At 60.9% G+C, this 20,208-nt stretch overlaps 1 protein-coding gene across 1 annotated transcript in view; it reads left to right on the forward strand.

The window, feature by feature from the left end:
* The first annotated feature begins 1,389 nt into the window (after positions 1–1,389).
* Positions 1,390–20,208, forward strand: part of EFNA2 (ephrin A2) — a 38,040-nt gene continuing 19,221 nt past the window's right edge. Inside the window, exon 1 of the mRNA XM_032712369.1 lies at positions 1,390–1,554. Coding sequence (XP_032568260.1) covers positions 1,433–1,554 — 122 coding nt within the window. The 5' untranslated portion in view covers positions 1,390–1,432. The remainder of the gene's footprint in view (positions 1,555–20,208) is intronic.

Consider the following 20,208-nt stretch of genomic DNA (forward strand, 5'->3'; position numbering starts at 1 on the left):
TGGAGGTGAAAAAATGTTGCTGCAGGCGGGATGTGCACCCGTCTGTCCGTCTGCCTGCCCTCGGGGGTCGCAGGACACAACCCTGTCCCTGTCCCCTCCAGTGCGAGCCCCTGGCTGCCCCCCGCTCAACCACCCCCCCGTGAGCCCCAACACCCCCCATCAGCCTCAAGCTAAAGGACCCCCAAACCTCCCCCTGCTCCCAAAGCCCACGTGACTCTTCCAAACGTCCCCCCCACTTCGCCGGTGTGACCCCCCCCTTTGCAGAGACCCCCTCCCGTTCAGGTATGACTGCACCTCTCCCACCCTGGCCGGTGTGACCCCCCCACCCCGGTGCCCGTTCCGTTCCCCCTCCGGTGTGACCCCCCTCCCCCTTTTCCAAAGGGGGTCGGTGTGACCCCCCCGATCAGTGTGACCCCCCCGATCAGTGTGACCCCCCCCCGATCAGTGTGACCCCCCCGATCGGTGTGAACCCCCCTCCGGTCGATGTGACCCCCCCCTTTTCAAAGCCGGTCGGTGTGACCCCCCCTTGTCGGTGTGACCCCCCCCGGTCGGTGTGATCTCCCCCCGATCGGTGTGACCCCCTCTGTCGGTGTGACCCCCTCTGTCGGTGTTACCCCCCCGATCGGTGTGACCCCCTCTGTCGGTGTGACCCCCTCTGTCGGTGTTACCCCCGCGATCGATGTGACACCCCCCGATCGGTGTGACCCCCCCCCCCCGGTCCCCCGGGGCGTGTCCGCGGGGGCGCGCGTGGGGGCCCCGCCCCGGGGCCGCTCGGGGCGCGCGCGCGGGGCCGCCGGTGGCAACAATGTGTCAGGGGCGGCGGGAGGGGGCGGGGCCGGCGCGCGGCGGGGGCGGTGCCGGGGGCGGGGCGCGGCGCGGGGGGCGGTGCCGGGCGCGGGGGCGGCGCCGGGCGGGGGGCGCGGGCGGCGGGCGCAGCATGGCGCGGCGGCACTGAGCGAGCGGCGGCCTCCCGGCCCGGCCTTTGTCTCTCCGGTGTCCCCGGGGCGGAGCGGCCCGCGGCGGGGCCCGGGGCTGAGCCCGCAGGTGCGGCGGCGGCGGCACCGGGGGGCTCGGTGCCGGGCGGCGGCGGCGGCGGCGGCGGCGGCGCCGCGGGGCTTCGGAGGAACTTGGCCGAAGTTGGGCGCGGCGGGGGGGGCGGGCGGGGGGAAGGTTCCCGGTGCCGGGGCGATCCCCGGGGCGCCGCGGGAACCGGCCGGTCCCCGCCGCCCGCGCGCGGGATGCGGCTGCCCCGGCGCCGCCGCACCGCGGCCGCCCCCGAGTCCCCCCGCTGACGGCGCCCGGGGCCGCGGGCGATGGTGAGGGCTGGGCGCTCGCCCGCCGCCGCCCGCCGCCCGCCCGCCGCCCCCGGCCGGCCCCAGGGCCCCGCCGCCCCGTGAAGCGGCCGGAGCCGCGCCCGCCGCCCGCCGGGACGATGGTGCGCTGCGGGGCGGCCGCGCTGCTCGCCGCGCTCCTCGGCGTCTGCGTCTGGACCGACGAGACCGGGAAAGTTATCTCGGACCGGTTCGCCGTCTACTGGAACCGGAGCAACCCCAGGTGAGGCGGAGGGGGGCGGCGGGGGCGGTCGCGGCGCCCGAGTTCCAGTCGGTGTTTCCCCCCCGCACGCACCCGGTGACAGCGGCCGCCGCCGCCCGTGGCGGGTCGGGTCCCGCTCCGACCCCCGGTGGGCTCCGGTGAACGGGCTGGGCGGCCCCGGGGAGGGGGGGGCGGTCCCCGGGGGTCCCTCGCCCGAAAGTTCCCGCGGGGCCCCGGGCGGACCGTCCCCGGGGGCTGCGGCAGCGCCGGGAGCATCGCGGGGCGCGTTCCCGGGGGCGGCGGGGGGAGCGGGCGGCGGGCGCTGCGGATCGGCCCCCCCGGCCCCTCCGCGCCCAACTTCGGGGAAGTTCAAGTTCCTCCCCCCGCCACCCCCGTCCCTCTCCCAGGATGAAGCTTCTGCGAAAAAAAACCCACCCCGAAATCTACCCAAAGCGGCGGGTGCGGCCGCGGGGGGGGTCGGAAAAAACGATTTGGGGGGGAAACGGCAAAACGGGCCTGGGGGGAGACCTGGGGGGCTCGAGGGGGGTGAGGGTGTGGGGCTGGGGGTACCCGACCCCACTGCTCCCGGGTCATTCCCATCCTGGAAGTGCAATCTCCCCAGTTGGCTTCGTTTCCCTGCTCCAGTTTGGAATTATAATTTTTCTGTGTATTCTTTCTCCCCCAGCGTTTTTTTTGGGGGGTGAGAGTTTTGTTTCTGTCGTATTTCTTTGTTCATAATGTTGAGGAACCAAAAACTGCTGGCAAGTTGGAAGTGGGAGGCATTCTGCTCCGGGAATGCTCAGGTGGTTGGGACCCCCCGGGACCTTCCACCCACCCTGCAGGGACACCCCACGGGGCCTGAACGGGCTCATTTGTGGGGACACTTGTAAAAGACAAAAAAAATTAAGAACCAACCACTGAACCCTCATTTTCCCCCCAATTCCTCCAAGTTCTCCCAACCCTGGCAGCATCCCTGGCAGCAGTGGGGGATGAGCTCTGTGGGTGCTCAGTGGGTGCCGCTGCCCCCAAGGCCTCCAGCTTTGGGCTGCTCCGTTTTCTGGGTCAAACGGGGGGTTCTTTGTCCCCCTCTGTCCCTGCACGAGGAGAGGCCACGGTGTGGCCTGGTCCTCGTTCCCAGCAAGGCAAGGTGGCTCCTCTGGCTCATCCCCTGCTGCGGTGGGAGCTCCGGGAGGGGACCCTCGGTGGCACCTTCTCTCCCTCGATGGCACCAGTGCTGTTGATAAAGTTCCCGGCTGTGTTTTGGTGCCCGGAGCCGGTGGGACACACCCGGGGCCGAGGACCCCTCACCAGCACCAGTGTCCACCCAACCTCCACACGTCCCCTTGGGGGGACCCACTCATGCCCCTCACGCCGCCCCGAAATTGGGGCAAGCCCATCCCTTTGTGCCGAGGCGGCGGTGCCGTGGCGGTGGTGCCTCTGCCACGGGCCGCCCGTGGTGCATATGGATTTTATTATCTCCCTCACATTTTTGTGGGGGATTGTAAGAGCCAGGGAATTATAATTTTATTTTTTTTTTTTTTTTTTTTTTTTACCCATTGCGAAGTTTTTGGTTTCGGCTCCTGGTGCTCCCCAGCTCCCACACTTTGGGCTCTTTTCTTTTGTTCTCCCAAATGCCAAACGTGTGTGAGGGGCCCCCCCCGGTCAAACTCCCAGGGACGAGGGTGGTCGGGGCGGTGGCTGGGATTTGGCACCCAAGGGTGCCTGTGGCTGGGATTTGGCACCCAGAGGTTTCCTGCAGTTGGGGTTTGGCACCCAAAGGTTCCTCTGGCTGGGATGTGGCACCCAAGGGTTCCCCTGTGGTGTCGACAGCCAAAAGTAGCCCCTTGGTCGTTGGGTAATGGGCGTCCCGGGACCCGGCAGCGGCGATGGCGTCGCCTCCGTCCCTTTCGCCCCCTCGTAGGCGCCGCCGAGAATTTATCCTCAGAAATACATGGTGGATCATTATTCCACATATATATATATATATATATATATATATATAGTATTTTTTTCTAAATCCGCTATTGGCAGGGAAAATATTTTCGAGGGGGGGAAGAGTAAAATGGAGCGGAGGAAGCGCGAGGGGCTGGGAGGGAAGAGCAGACAATGGCTGGTGGGTTCAGCAGCACGTCCGCAGCGCCTGGCTCCGGGATGTGACCCAAATTCCCCCAATGTGGGAGCGCCCCGTGTCGCCAGCGCTCCCCGCCCGCGCCTTCGGCTCTCGGAATTCGAGGCAATTTATTAGGGGGTTGCAAAGATTGAAATTGCCATTGAGTTTCCTGCTTATTCCCTTTTTCGAACCCAGCGGTGGGTTTATTTTGTCTCTGGAGTTACTACGAGACTGTCTCATTCTTAAAAATGAAGAAAAACATATTTATGATTTTTCTGGTCCCTCGTTTTCTTTCTCTCCCTCCCCCCTCACCCCTCATTTAATAAAGGGGAAATCAAAAGGGATCAAAAAAAAAAGGGGGAAAAAACCCAAGGTTAAAATGCCCTGTTTGAACCCACAGACCTGCTCTGCCGCTAAATATTTTTCCTCAGGTTTATACAGCAATCTATATTTTATAAAAGACAGGAATAAATCTCATGGTCGATATGATTTGCCCAGATTAGAATAATTCTATATTTCATAATTGGGGCTAAATTAAAAATAAGTGGTACCTCGGGATGCTGCAATTTCCCTGTTCTGGGGAGAGATTTAACCACTCGCTGTGGATTTACAGGTTTATTTTTATTTTTAAACGATTTTGTACGGACGCGTTGGGCAGAGGTTTGGCTGGCTGGAACTCCCGGGTTATCTGGGAGAAAACGAAGGAGGGCGAACGTAGAATTATATAATAACGGGCTGTTTCGGTGCCGTGTGGAACTGGGGATTTTTGCTCCGTGGCACATTCGGGGGCTGCCGATGGTCAGTCTCCGGGTGTGGATCCGTTGGCCGTGGCCGGGCCAGTCGTTGGTGCCGGTGTTGGTGTCTGGGGCGGGACTGTGGGGCCGGACCTGGCACCGTGGGCAGGGGTCTGGCACCGTGGGCAGGGGTCTGGCACCGTGGGCAGGGGTCCATCACGGTGGGCAGGGGTCCGGCACAGCAGGCAGGGCTCTTCCCGCCGTCACTCCGTGTTTTCCGGCTGGTGGTGCGGGAGCCGCTCGCCCGCGGGATTCCGGGGTGGACTTGCCTTGGGATCCAATGAGGTGCAGAGGCTCGAGCCCGATGTCCCGGAGCACCCACCATCACCCAGACTGGGGGGTCTCCAGTTTTGGCCCCCGTTGCCCCCCGTGCCGCAGCAGGTTTAGGATGGGTCTCGGTGCCCTACATCCCATCGTGCGGCAAAAAAACAGGGATCCGGGAAAACCTCTGCGCTACGGGGGGGAAAGGTCTGTGGGAAGGAGAGACCTGTCCTCAGAGGGTCCCCAGTCCTGGGATCCTGACCTACAACCCCAAGACTGTTCTGGAAACCCCTGGAAGACCAAGGAAGGATGGAGGGTTTGGGATTTGTTCCCGTCCCCTGCGCTGCCGACAGCCGGGTGACGGGCAGGGAATCGTCATTCCCGAATGCCGGTCGGTGTTCCTGCAACCATCGCTGCCGTGTGCCTGTACCCAAGCGGGAGGGTGCAAAGTGCCGAGGCTTTTCCTTCCCCTCTTTATGGCACAGGTCCCTGTGTCCGGGCGGGATCGTGCCCGTGGCCTGGTTTAACGCCGAGGTCACGGCGCTGCCTCCGAACGGTTCTTTGCTGATTTCTGTATTATTTTTCGGTGTGGTTTGTGAGCACAGCTGGGATTTCTGTTCTGCTCCTCTGCACTCCCCAATCCCGGGATCGGGAACCGGAGAAATGGTTTCTAGCAGAGGGATTTGCAGAGCCAGGTGATGCTCAGGGCCAGCGATGGTGCCAGAGCAGGACTTTGGGGGGCGAGGGGCCCAGGCCACAGGGGGGATGGGATGGGTTTGGATTGTGCTCCTCATCCCATCAGATTTTGTACCCCTTTTTTCCTGTGTTCCCATCTCCCATCTCTGCAGCCCCAGTGGCTGCTGCTTTGTCCAAGAGCCCAGAGCACGGTGGCTGCGGCCAGGGGAGATGTGGCCGTGGCCATGACCCACTGACCACCCAGGCCAGAGCCAACTCGCCCACCCGTGTGTCACAAGGGGCTGTGGCCAGGCCGAGGGCGGCTGCATGTGCCACCTCTCCATCGAGGGAGCCCAGAGGATGCCGTGGTGTTTTCTGCAGGGGAATCTGGTGCTGGCGAGCGGTGGCCGAGTGGGAGGGCTCAGCTCGGGGGGAGCCCACCCATGTCTCTGTGCTGGGGCTCTTTGGGTCAGCCCTGAAGTGGAGCTGGATCCCAAAACCTCCATGTCCCAAATCTGGCTGGGACCTTTGGGGTCACCCCCATCCCTGTGTGTCCCTCCCCACTCCCAGGGGCATCACACCGGGGTCTGCACCAGCCTCTGGAGGAAACACACCCTATTCCCCCTTTGGAGCGATTTTAATGGGAATTTTAAGCCTGGCACTGGGGTTGTTCCCGTGTCTCCATCGGGCCGGGTCCCCTCTGGAGGTGCCGGGGCGGTGCTGGGTGTTGGGGTGTGCCGGCGCTCGGCCGCATCCTGCGCAATTCCTGCTCTTTTAGTTTTCCTCGCTCCGCTCTCCCTTTGTGCCGAGATCACTCCCAGCCCTTCCCACCCCTCTTTTCCAGCCCGTTAAGCCGTGTTAGCTATTCCTCACCAGCCCAGGGCTGCGGCGAGTGGTTAATGGAGAGCAGACACCACCGGGCCGGCGTCGCTGACAGGATTCTCTCTCCGTGCCCGTCTCCGTCTCCGCCTGTCCCTTTCCAGGGACCGCAATTACATTCCCTGCTGGTTGCACATTTGGTATCCAAATGCCGACCATGCGCCGCATCCTAATGCGAGGATGGGCTGGGGGCGAGCGGAGCTGCCGGAGGGTCGGACGCTCCCCGGGACCCCCCGTGTGTCCCGGGGTGTCCCGGTGGGGGGGACACACAGAGGGTGGGGAATGGGAACGGTCCAGGGGGTGAGAGATGCCCTCGGGTCCCCTGGAAAGCTTCAAAAGTGCTGCTGTGTATAGAAATACACACATATTTATATACATATGTATTTATGTACATATATGTATTATATTTGTGTATCTCTGTTTCTGTATAGGTGTGGGTGTTTATAGGGCCCCCCACATAAATACACTTTACACACACAAATAATCCAGTGCCAAACACCCTCCGTGTTCCTCCGTGCGTGGCTGTGCCACCCTTGTGTGACATTCACCTGGAATTCCTACCTGGGCACTCTGGGATATACCTGGGTGTGGGTTTACCTGGCTCTAGGCACAGGTTTGTCTGTCTGTCCGGCTGTGTCCGTCCCACGTGCCGTGGCTGGAGCTGTACCTGCCTGTGCCTGACAAGGTTCAGCTGCTGGGTTGGCTGGAAAATTGCAGCAATTGTTCCTTAAATAGCTCCTCGTTCCTGATGGTGACAATTTCGGTTCTTTTGTGTTAGATATTAATCATGATTTTTGAGGCTCCGTTTTGATCCGAGATGTTTTTCCCCACTTGGGGCAGAGATCCTGCCCTGCTTCCTTGGATTTAATGGGATTTATGGAAGGTGAGCAGCTCGGGGTGCTGTTACCTTCAACCCCTAAAAGGGGTTTAAATTCCTTTTCCCCCTTTACCACCACCCAACGCTCATCCCAGTGTCTGGCTGCTTCCCTCTACCTGGAGCATCATCCCAAGAGCAGGACCAGCCCTGGTTTGGGCTCTGTGGGTGTAGGACAGTGCCACTCTGAGAGTCCCTTGGATCATCACTTGGACTCGATGGTCTTGGAGCTCTTTTCCAACCCAAACGAGTCCATGATCCTGAGGAGCTGGAGAAGCACCAGGGTGAGCCGGTGGCCACTGCGGCCGCTTTGGCTTTGCCAAGTGAATTCTGGAGGCACCTCAGGGACACCCCAGAGCCGGGGCTGCGTTTGGGGGTGTTCTGTGTGGACACAGACTCTTTGCCACCAGCCCCACCCTCCCCCTGGATGCCGGATTTGGGGGTCCCGTCGCTGTTCCCACCCGCTGGGTGGGAGCTGTGCTGGGGGGCTGGTGCCTGTGGGGTGTGTGATGTGCCAGGGCTGGTTTGATCCCAGCAGGAAATCTGGGAAGGGCCGAGGCTGAGAGCAGGCAGTGGGATGGAGCCCGTGTCCCAGCTCCTTCCCAGCCTGTTCCCTGGTGGTCACAGTGTTGTTATTTATTTATTTCTCCTCCCTCGCTCCCCCTTGGCTTGTTGCTGCCGCTGTGCCTGGGCTGCTAAAGAGCTTCCCATTGTTCCGCAGCTAATTACCTCCTAATGAGGCTCCCGGCTCAAAAGCCGACCGGGAGTGGGGGCTGTGGGGGGGGACTGGAGGGGCTGTGCTCAAGGGGTGAGGGCAGGGCTGGGGTCACCGCCAGGGTCACCAGCGGGGTCACTGCCAGGGTCACCTCTCCCCCCGGGATCCCCCGTTGGGTTTGGCAGTGGGGAGATCCATGGCCCTGGAGCTTCGTCCCAAAGGGTGGCTGGGAAATGACTTTGCCAAAATTCCCATAATGGGCACTAAACCCAGGGAGAAAGGAATACCCCGTGGATTTTGTCCAGGTGGGGCTGAGCTGGTGCTGGGCACAAAGCCCGGGAGCATTCCCAGTGTTTTCCTTGGTGTGATGCCTCCCCCCCAACCCTGTCTGGGATGTGTCACCTTCAGGGCACATCCTTCATTTTGGAAGTGACTTCAGCCAGTGCTCCTCAAAGCTCATCCCGTCCGTGTGCCAGATAAATCCTGCTGTGCTTCCCCTTCCCTCTTGACCTTATCCCATCCCAGCAAGAGGCTAGGATGAGCCCTGATCCCTGAATGGGGTTCACCACTTGGGCTGGAGGGAGCCAGGCAGTGTCAAGGAGGGTCCTCCTCCCCCATGGGACATGGAGCAGAACTTTGGGTTCCACACTCCAGATCCTGTCTCTGCCCCTGGGATCGTGTGTGTCCCTCAGGGTGGTGGCAGCTCCTGTGGCTCCTCCGTGTGCTGGATGGCAAAGCCACAGAACGTGTTGGGGGGAAAAGAGGATCCTTCTCCAAAGGGATTGGGAAGGCCCCCCCGCCTCTGCCCCGCTCTGATTGAAGCCTGCCTTTGTGTCCCCACACAGGACTGGGGGGGCCCAAAATTCAGAGGGGGACGAGGCACTCAAAGCAACAACAGTGGGGAAAAATATTCCAAAGGAGGAAAATTCACTGGAATAATAGTGAAGATGGGGGAATGAGTTCTGGTGCCTGGGGCAGGGAGGGGTCCCCGAGTGAGCCCGTCCAAGGGGATGGAATTGTGGAGGCAGGAGAGGTACTGAGCTGGACCCCCAGTTTTGGGGTCACCCCTGTCCTGCCCAGCTTGCCCATGGATCGATCTCCGGCTGCGGCAAATCCCGGGATTGATTGCGCTTGGTCTGGTGAAGCCAATCGGCAGCAGGACCTGTGCTCCCGTTCCCGGTCCCGCTCGGATCCATTCAACATTTTCCTTTGGGTCATTCACGGAGGGAGAGGGATTCAGAAACAGGGATTTAGGCTCCATTTCCTTTTTCAATTCCTCCCCCTTTTAAATTTTTCCTTCCCAAGGCGCAGTGGAGCGGAGGAGCAGAGAGCGGTGCCGCTCCTGGGGGAGGGAGGACCACAGGGCTGAGCCATGTCCTGGTGGGGCTGTGCCATGGTGGGATCCCATGGGATGCACCTGTACTCTGGTGGGATCCCGTGGGATACAGCTGTGCCATGGTGGGATCCTGTGGGATACACCTGTACTCTGGTGGGATCCCGTGGGATACAGCTGTACCATGGTGGGATCCTGTGGGATACAGCTGTGCCATGGTGGGATCCCATGGGATGCACCTGTGCTCTGGTGGGATCCTGTGGGATACAGCTGTACCATGGTGGGATCCTGTGGGATACAGCTGTGCCATGGTGGGATCCTGTGGGATACACCTGTACTCTGGTGGGATCCTGTGGGATACAGCTGTACCATGGTGGGATCCTGTGGGATACAGCTGTGCCATGGTGGGATCCCATGGGATGCACCTGTGCTCTGGTGGGATCCCGTAGGATACACCTATACCGCGGTGGGATCCCGTGGGATACGCCTGTGCTGTGGTGGGATCCTGTGGATACACCTGTGCCGTGGTGGGATCCTGTGGATACACCTGTGCCGTGGTGGGATCCCACGGGTACATCCCTGCGCTCCCTCAGCACATCAGCTCTTCCCAACCTGCCAGTTTTGTGCTTTCGTTGACATTTCCCCCCGGCCCGGCCTTGTTTTGTGGGATTTCCCAGTTTTCCCTGGAGCCGTGACCCCGGGCACACACGGCACAGACGCCGGCACTGCCCGCGCCGTGTCGGTCCCACCGAACACCCGCCCGGCACCGCACCCGGAGCTGCTGCTCCCCGTGGGTGTGGCAGGGAGTCTGCTGGCATTGGTATTCCCACCACCAGCATTCCCACCATCAGTATTCCCACCCCCGCCATTCCCACCACCGGTATTCCCACCACCGGTATTCCCACCGCCGATATTCCCACCGCTGGTATTCCCACCATCAGTATTCCCATCACCGGCATTCCCACCGCTGGTATTCCCACCGCGCTGCCGAAGCGCTCCCAGGATCCCCGGAGTTCCAAACCATCGCTCGGCCCCTCTTTATTTGACTGCAGGAATGGGGTTTTTATTTCAGCTCCTTCCCCACCCTCCCCGAAATCCCCCAGGAGCCCAACCTTGGATTTCGGATTTTTTGTGTCAAATCCAGACCTCTCCTGGCTCCGATTCCCAGCGCCATTGACTTCGGGGGGAAAAAGCGGGAATAAACGGGAATACAGGTTTTTAGTGACCCAGAATGGGGAAGCCCCATTCCATCCCCAGCTTCTTCCTCCTCCCACCACATCCCAGTTGTCTCCTATATCTGTTTCCTTGGCATTCAGCCGAATTTCCCTGGAAATATTTTGCTGTTTCCCCCCCGTGCAACCAAGTTTTGTTGGATTTTTTTTTTTTCTCCCCTTGCAGAAGAGGAGGAATTATCCGTCTCGGTTTATTTTTCCTTGAACATTACACGGGAGCAAAACTCACCCATGTGCTGGGAAAGAGATAAAGTGTTTAGACAGCAAATACAAATATTCGGAGCACTCAGCCCGGCTGCAGCTATTCCTGCCAGGATTCCGGATTCCGTGCTGTGTCTTCTAGGGGGGTTTTATTTAGACTGTCTTATTTTTTCTATTTATCAAAAGCCCTGTTTATATTTGCAGTAAAATCAAATCAGCCTGACCCTGTAGAGAACTCGAAAAATCCCAATTCTTTCCTTTTCCAATCCTGTTTCCACTGAGGAAGAAAGCCCCTGGACCTCGTGCCCTGCACAAAATCCAACCGCGACGGGATTATTCCGGCGGCTGAGCTTCTCCGCGGGCGCTGGGACGGCGCCGGCTCCGCGTCCGCCCCCCACAACCCGGGATGTGGGGATGCTCCTGTGGAGGTGGGGATGGAGTTGGACCCCCTGGGGGGTTCCCGTGGGATCTGGGGGGCACAGGGCCCCTCGTGCCGCAGATAGAGCGTCCAAAGAGGGGGTTATTATTTTGATTTTATTTTAATACTAAATTAATATGAATGCTGCTCCTCGGCAGCATCCAGGCTGCATCCCGGTCTCCCGTCAGTGTCCCGGTCCCGCTGGGGACCCCGTGGATGTCACTGTCCCCCCGTGCTGGGTGCTGGTGCCATCAGGAGCCGAGGAAGCTCTTTTCCAGCCGGCTCGATAATCCCAATTATTATCTGGATTCTCGATCAGGGTTGCTTATTAAACTTGGCACCGCTGGCTTTGCCGTTCCGGCCGCCTGCCTCGGCAGAGGGATTTATCTCCTGCCGACTCGGGAAGGAAATTGAGTGGAAAAACGCGGGGCAGAGCCCCCCGGGACGGGGAGGGGGGGCCGGGGGTACTTGGCTTCCGAAGGACCGGGAATGCCGGGACAGCCCCGACGGATCCGGGGCGATGCCGGGTCGGGATGGTGGAGCCGCCTGGGCCGTGTCCGTGTGTCCGTTTCCATCTGTCCGTCCCCACGCTGTGCTGGTGGCATGGCCCTGTTCTGGGATGGGTGTTTTTATCCCAAGGTTATTTTGGAATGGTCAGTGCTTTAATTTGATGCATCGGCGTTACTGAAGCGTCGCTATTTTCCCTTTTCCCTGAAACCCAAGGGACCCCTTCTCAACCCCTCTCCTGCTTCATCCCAGCTTTTCCTACATCCATGCCTTTCTTGTTTCCCATCCCACAAACCTTCCTGGTTTGCTCACTGACCCTTCTTCTCGCATTTCTCCCACAAACTGTGCTTTATTTTCACCCGACATGGTACCGGAGCCGCCCGAGCCTGAGCCGATGTGCCGGCCCTTCCAAAGGGGCTTTTCCCAAATTTCATCCCGTTCTCAGAGCAGTCAAGTGGAACATCCAGGGGAGTGGGGTGGGAGGTGGGAGAGGTGCTGCTGGAGAAGATGCTCTCCTGGAGAGTTTCCCTCCCTCCTGGTGTTTGGATGTTTCATTTTTCCCGTTGTTCTGCTCCGCTTTTTCCTGCCCTTCCACCATTTTCCTGCATTTTAAAAAAAACTGCTTCAAACCCTGTAACTGGAATTCCCTCTGTCTGTGTGTCCAGCCACTCTCCCGCCCCTGTGTGAGCTCCCTGCTCCCAGGATCCCTGTTTTAGGGTGGGGGCTGTGTCATGTCCCGGGGACTGTCCCATTGTTGTCCAGGCGCTGTCAGATACAGCACCAGCACACAGGAATTCTGGCACCAGCTCCGGCTGCAATGCTGGTCAAAATGGTGCTCCCGTTTGTTTCCAGCACAGAATCCAGGGCTGTTTGGAATGGAAATGGCTTCTGGCTCCAGGCCCCATCCAATGCTGTCTCCATTGGATCTCCGTGGGGTCGCAGGGATTGGTTTGGCCGGAGCCGGGGGGGTACCGAGTGGAACATTGGGATCGTTCCCCACTCCACAGCCTGGCATCGCTCCTGGCGCCGTGAGGTTGGATTTAAGGCTGAATTGGGAGGATTGGGAACAGGTTTGGGAACAGGGATCACCTTCTGCTGCAAGGTGTGTGCTCCGGAGGCAGCATCCAGCCCAGCCAGTGCTGGCATTCCTAACACTCATCGCCACGAGTGACCTTCGCCTTGGACCAGCTCCCAGCTTTCCCTGCCTGCGGTTCCTGGCGTTCCCAGCTCTCCCTGCCTGCACCTCTCTCTATGGTAGTTCCTGGGGTCGGTGGCCCTGAGTTCCAGTCACCCCATTGCTGTCTCTCCGGGCTCATCCCGCCGCCATCCGCAGTTGTTTGTTCTCCCTTGGTTGTTCCCGACGCTCTCTCTGGCATTGGGATATGGAGTGCTGGCAGTGGGAGGTGTTGGGGGCTTGGTGTCCCCTAGACAGCCAGGATCTGGACTCCAGGAAAACCTGGTCTCCATTTCAGAGCTGATTAATAATAATAATAGTAATGATAACAATAAATCATAGTATTGTGTTTTACAATAGAAAGCTTTGGATCAGGAGCAGGGACACTCATCCTGTGAGCTGGGGCAATCCTGGATCCGGCTTCCAGCTCATTACATGGAGACAAATGGCTTCTCCCTCCCCCAGCCTCAGTTTCTCCGTGGGTAAGGTGAGGATCTCTGCCAGGGGCTAAATTAGGGAATTAATATTGGTAGAGTGATTGAGAGATGGAAAAGGACATGGCTGTCAGAGCTCCCGGCCCCGGGAATTTCTGCTGGGAGCAGTGTTGGTGGTGTCAGCAGAGAAGCCCCTTCTTTGTGTCCATGGAGCCCAGGGCTCCCCAAGGAGGGACTGGAGCCCCCCAGCTCCTTCCACACTGGTCTGGGGTCCGTGTGGGGACGTGGTGGCTCAGATCCATGGCTGGGTCTGGCATGCATCCTGCATCCAGGTGGTTTGGCAGCGCCGGAGCCCAATTTATCCCGGCCTTTTCCACCCTGTCCCTGCCCCAAAATCCTGGTGTCACTGAGTCCCCGGTTCCTGCCGGCAGCCCTGTTCCCACGGGAAGGGAATCCAGCTGGATGGATCTTTTCTGTTTTTCCTTAGACATTGTAATATTTGTTCCACGTTATCAATCACTGCCCAGCTCCGTGTGCAGGGAGGATTTATGGGCGCAGGTGGGAGGGACGCGGCTCCCGGGACCTGTGGGAAGGGGTTTGTGGTGACGGTGTCGCAGCAGGGAGAGGGCTCTGGCTGGGGATCCCTCCTGGGGATGTGATGGGAGCGGGGATCAATCCTTGGGGCAGGATGGACCCGGCTGGGCTGGCTGAGCTCGGGACACATGGGTGGTGCCACTTGGGTTTTTTCTCGGTGCTGGAAGAGGCTGGAATGGCGGCACTGGCAGGTCACACCCCAGACGGGGGATAAGCCAAAAAATGGGGTTCCAAGGCCTTTCCCAAGTCTGTCAAAGGCCAGTTTAAATCCTGGGAAGGTCTTGCTTTCTCGCCACAGCCGACAGTGTCACGCTGGGAATGTCGCTGGGGATGTGGGAATGCCTCCAGGCAGCTGCTGACAAAGGTGACCCCGGAACCAGGGGGGCCAGGGGGTGTCGGGTGCGTGGTGAGGATGGAGGACAGGGATGGGATGGGGATGCCCAGCCCTGGGGAGACCCAGCCGGGGCTCTCCCTGCTCCCCGGGGACTGGGATGGCTCCAGGGGGATTTTCCCTGCACCAGCACTGCCCGCAGCAGCACAAACGAACCAAGTAATTGGCAACATGGAAATATTTTGTGCTCATTAGGCAGCGGGAAGCGGCGGGTGAGGAAGGGGGTTCTCCGGCGGTGTCCTCAGGAGTGGTGCTCTCCAGTGGCATTCCCAGGGGCTGCTGGTGACCCAGACCCCACCGCCTCCTGGCTGGGAACCAGGGCAGGGAGCACGGTGTGGAAACCCCCTGGGATTGGGGGCTGGCAGTGGGAAGCCCCCTGCCATGGGGAGTGGAGGGGCCAGGTCCTGGCATGATGTGATCAGGAGCCCCGTGTGTTGGGAACAAGAGCAAACCACGGGAGCAGTGGGGTCCCAGTTGCTGTCCGGGGGGGGGGGCTGGGACCATCACCCCACATTTTCTCCTAATTACCATAAATCCCATGGGTTAAACGTGGTGACATCGGGTCTCAGCAGCTGCCTTGGAGCTCCCCAGCCCCAGCACTGCTGGTCCCCAGGACCAGCGTCACGGGGAGCCCCGGGGAGGGCTCGGTGTCCCCTCCGCCCCCAGCACAGCACAGGAGAGCAGCAGGAGCAGGGGCCGATCCCTGAGGACCCTGTCCCTGCTCGGGGGGTCCCGGTGGGGTCCCCCCACCATCCTCAGCCCCGAGCAGGTGCCGGCGGTGCCGGGGCCCCGGCGCTGCCCCCGGCGCGGCGCGGGGAGCCCAGCGGTGCCGCAGGCGGGGGAAGCTTTATGGCTGTAGTTAAAGGGACTTTATGATATTGTATCTGAACAATTGCCGGCTATTATCCGGATCGATGCCGCGGGATTGAGACGCTGGCTGATAACCCAGGCAGGGCTCTAATCGCTTTTAAACCGCGCAGGGTCGGTGGTGCTTTCCATAAAACCCCTCGGCGGCTTCTGTTTTAACTTCCTGCCCCTGGAACCGCTGGGCTTTCCCCCGTGACGCCCCATTTTGGGGTCCTGGTTCGTCCCCCTCTGTCTCACTGCCCTGGGTGGGGACTGGGATGCTGGGACCCGGCAGCGGGGTGTTGGGGTGCTGGGATCCAGCTGTGGGGGGCTCCAGGGTGCCCAACACTGCCGTGTCCTGCCCTGCTTAGGAGTGAGGGGCAGATTTTGGGGTCCCCTTCCCACCTTTGGCTGGCAGTGACCGCGGGTGAGTCACGTCACCTCTGTGCACTTCATTTTCCGCAGCTGTGGAATGAGGACAATGATACCTTTCCCACCTCGCAGAGGGGTTGGGAGGCTTAATTAGTTAATGTTCGTAAAGTGCTTTGAGGATTAATTAATATTGTGACTCTAATTTTTTCCGATGGTGAAACGCCACTTAAATATCTCCGCGCTGGTTCCTTCCTCCCTGACCCTGTAAAGCGATTCCAGCCGGGAATGTCACCGGTCTCTGCAGGAGCCATGTGGCCCTCTCCCTGCTAGGTGTCATCTCCCAGTGCTGAACTGGGAGCCACTGGGGACAGGAGGCCCCAGGGTTGGTCGCCAACACCCCAGGGCTGTCCCAGAGTGTAGGATGTGGCTCCCAGCGTGTCCACCTGGGCCCGATTCTCCTTGGCCAGACTCTCCCTGCTGGAAGCCATTCCTTTGTTGGGATTATGCCGCTCTCACCTCTCTGTGACACTGCCCAGCCTGCTCAGGCAGCCCCATCCCCAGCGGGCTCGACCTGCTGGGATGCTCCTGTGGGAATCTACCCCCACCAAATCCCACATCCTGCGTCCGATCCTGTCCAGCATTTGGGGCTGGGAGGCCAGGCTGGGGGGTGGCCGGTCCCCAGTGGGCTGGGAGTGCTGTGCTGGGCACGAGCCAAAGCACTGGGCAGCCGTCGGCGCCGCCACACAGGCCCAATCCCGGCTTTCCCGGTGGGAAGAAGCCGTTGGGATCACACCCGTGTGGGATGTGGCCGGCAGGCGCGGGAGGGCACGTTCCGATGTCTCCATTCCCGAGTGCCATTAGTGGGATCGCTGACAGGCAGGTTTGGTGAGATGGTTTCTCAGCAGCAGCTCTGCTCCGTCGTGCTCTCCTGCTCCCTCCTGCTCTGCTGCGGGGACAGAGGGCAGGGGGACAGCAGAGGGGTCCCCGTGATGGCAGTGCCATCCCCCGGCCCTCTGGGGTGCAAAACCCGGGATTAGCTCAGCTCCGACGCCGGGAGGGTCTCGGGAGTCCCTGGCCCAGCACCAGGTTTCGTGCTGGGAGCAGCCAAGGGAGGAGCTGAGCGTGTGTCCCAGCTCTGGGTGACCTGCAGGATCACAACCACCGGCACTGGCACAAACTGGGGGCGTTTGGCCGTGCTGGAGATGTGTGAATTCCAGAGGGGCTGCTGGGAGGGAGCTGGCAGGGGGACCATGTGGTTCTGGCCGGGGTGGGCTGATGGGATATGATGGAGCCCCCAGGGCTGGAGAATCAGGGATGGCAGGAGAAACCCCAGTTACAGAGCACTGGAGGGAACTGGGACCCGCTGTGGAGTGAGGGAGAGGAGGAGGGAGGTCTGGGGGCAGCCACCATCCAGTGCTCCCTGGAGCTGCTGAGTGGAGCTGGAGGAGAAGGAGCATCTGGGCTGGGAGGGGACGAGCCAGGAGGCTCTGGTGCTGCTCGATGGCTCCTGTCCCTGGTCAGTGGCTCCTGTCCCTGGTTGTCACCAAGCTCTGGTGCTGTGATGAGAGGCATGTGCAGGGTCTCAATCCCAGCTCCTCCACGGGGTTTGGGACAGGACAGACCGACGTCAGCGTCCCCACGCCCGGACCCTGCTCCGTGCCGTTAATAACATCCCGGCAATTAATCTGGAACTAATGCAACGATAAAAATAACCTGCTGTCCTTCCGCAGCGCCGCATCCCACGAGCTCAGAGGTGTTTAAAACCCATTTATCGCCGGATCCTGCCGCCAACCCGGCAGTGGGGTGCCCGGGGTGGCACCGGAGGCCGCGGGGCTGTGATCGGGGTTTCCATCCCTGACCCTCTCCCTGCCTTCTGCGAGATGTGAACCGCCCCAGCTCCCTCCAGTGCAGAGACTGGTTTACCAAGTGCCAGGTTTTAAATAATCTAAATTACATGAATATTTTATTTTTCTTCTTTCTAGAGTTGTGGAATTCCCAGGGGTTGGTTTTCAGGCTTTTCTCCGTAATGGAGGAGCAGGAACGTGTTCTTTTAATGGTAATTGAGATTCTTGCATCATTGCAGGACTTGGAAACTGGATTGGCTTTAAATAACGGGAGTGTGGGGGAATTCAGGTTCTGGCTCCTCAAATGGGTTTCTGAGGTTTTTGGGTGGTTTTCCTCGCTCTCACGGAGGTTGGAGGGCCTGGAAAGCCCCATCCCACTGCCCCAGGAACCCTCCCCAAAGCAGGAGGTGACTTGAGGGGGTGACAGGGACCCTATGGATGGTGGTGTCCTTCAGGAGACCTCTCAGGAATGGTGTTGGGGGTGACCTTCGTCACACACCCCATCACTGGAGCTGCCAGCCAGTCCTTTCCCAACCCGTGTGCACCCGGATGTTGAAGCTGGATCCTCCCAGACTGAGGTTTGGGACTTTTATTTTTGGCTTTGTTACCTTCTGCCTGGCACAGTGAGCACCCAGTTGGGGGGACACCCGTCCTGGTGGGCACCCATCCAGTCCTGCTGCAGGGGTGCTGGTGGAGCAGGCACGGGGAGGGGTTGGTGTCCCTCGTTTACCGCACAAGAGACCGGGATGGTTCTGGAAGGATGAGGATGAGCAGGGTGAGGATGGCAGGGGGTGAAGCTTGGCCTCTGTGCCCAGGAGTCCCATCACTGCGAGTCCCAAAACTCCGAGCACAGGAGTGTGGTGGAATGAGCCAGCCCTGTGCCCTCCCCAGCTCGTCCCCCCAGGGTGGATCCCGGCTCCGTGGGCACACTGGCAGGGCCGGTCCCACCGCAGCCGGTGTGGGGTGGTGGAAGGGGCTGCCGAGCACTTTCTGGTTGGGGGAGGCGGTTTCCGGCTGCTGGGGGAAACATCTGGATCCAATTCCCGCCCCACGTGCAGCCGACTGGGCCGGACCCGCTGCTCCTGCACGGCATGACGGGAGTGGCTTTGCTGCAGAGGGACCCACTGGGTCCCTGTCCTGTGGTGAGGAGCCCCACGTTGTGTCCCCATCCCACCGGGAGCCCTCCTGTGACAACCCCATCCCACCAGGAGTCCCCACCACTGCATCCCCATCCCGTTAGGAGTCCCCTCCACTGCATTCCCATCCCACTGGGAGCTCCCCTGCTGCATCCCCATCCCACCGGGAGCCCCGCCATCCTGCCCCGGAGCTCCCCTTGCCCCCGTGGCATCGCCCGGGGCCATCAGTGCCCGTCCCCGGTGTCCTGCTGCCCCGTCCCGGCCGGGGGTGGGGGGAGCCGCTGCCCGCCCGTGCCTTTTGTCAGCCTCAGAGAAGTTGACCTTGACGCGCGCTGGAAGAGCCCTGCAGCTAATCGTGTTAGAGGTGTCTGACTGCGGCTCGCGCCGCTCTACCTGAGCGGCATCAGCAACGGGGCCGCGGCGGGCTCGGCGCCCCGGCTCAATAATTGATGCGTTTTTCTCAGCTCCCCCTTCCGTGAAAGGAAACCCAAGTGCTGGGATGGATGGCAGGGCCGGGAGGGTGGGACGGGAATGAGGATGAGGATGGCGAGGGGTTGGGTGCCGGGTGGGATGCTCGGGGATGGGGATGGGGATGTGCTGAGGGTGCTCCGCAGTCACTGGAGAAATGGGGCGGTGGGAGCGGCCCCTTGGGTGCCCTCCTGCTCTGTCCAGCTTCCTCCCCATGGCAAGACCCTAGAGGCACTACATTTCCACCCGCTTTTTTTGGGAATCTCTGCAGAAACCCTCAAAACCTGCCTTCCCATGGAAGCACTGAGCATCCTCACACTGAGCATCTCCCTTTTCCTTGGGAGCATCTCCTGCTCTGGAGCCGGGCACGGCCCCCTCGATGCTCCCACCACACACCCCTTGGCCACCCCTGCTCTCACCTGGATCCCCATCACTCGGCCACCCTGGACCCCACAGAGGGGACTCTGGCCCCAGGTGCCCCCCGGCTCATCCCCCCGCGCCGGGCAGAGCTGTTTTGCCTCCCTACAACCCTTCCTCCCTGCCTCCCCCTTTTTTCCCCCTTTCCCCTCTTAGGCGAGCAGGCAGGGAAGGGGAGAGATTTTAACCTTCTGCCTGGAACCAATTAAAAAGGTCTTTCCACAGAGACGAAAGTGCTCGTGCACCTTTGTGTGCTGCGAGCGGGGGGAAGAAAGCAGAGGCGGCCTTTGAAGGGGGGATGAGGTCCCTCCGCTGGGACCCCTCCGGGCTTTCAAAGCCTGCGTTATTTCTTTATTTTTAAATAGCCAAATTAAAGTGCCTCCCGCTTCCCCCCTTCCCCGCTTGCACATCGTGCACGTGGCCCCCACCAGCTGTGGGGGGGATGCGGGTGGGGGGCACAGCTGGTCCTATGCGGGGTCTTCTGGGCCTGGAGGGGGTCTGGGCACCCCAAAACCCAGCTGGGACCCCGCTGGGATGGGGCAGAGCATCCCTCCTTCCTGCTGGGATTGCAAAGGCCAGCAGTGGGAGGCAGAGGGACCGGCTGGGGGTGCTGAGGGGTCCTGGCTGAGCCAGGACAGGGGCACGCTGGGCCCCTGTCCAGGGCAGCCCCCCTCTCACCCTAGCACAGCCCCCCAGCCAGGGCAGCCCCCTGCTCACCCAGCACAGCCCCCTCTCCACCCCACCCGCCGCCCCTTGAACTCAACCAGCCGAACGCATGAGTGGGTTTCTTCAAAGGGCCCCCCCCGAGCCCTGTCCCCCCTGTGCCCGCCGCCCCCTCCCCAGCCCCGTAAGCCCCCTCTGAAAGGGCCGCAGAACAAAGCACAGGAAGGGATTCCGGTGGTTTCCGCACGGACCTGAATGTGGAGCCGCTCAATGGAAGAGGAGCCGGGACGCGCCGACGCTTTTCATCCCCTGGCCCCGCTCCGGCCGCGGGCCGAGC

The sequence above is a fragment of the Chiroxiphia lanceolata genome, chromosome 27 (assembly GCF_009829145.1).
Source record: "Chiroxiphia lanceolata isolate bChiLan1 chromosome 27, bChiLan1.pri, whole genome shotgun sequence".
NCBI classification, from domain to species: Eukaryota; Metazoa; Chordata; class Aves; order Passeriformes; family Pipridae; genus Chiroxiphia; species Chiroxiphia lanceolata.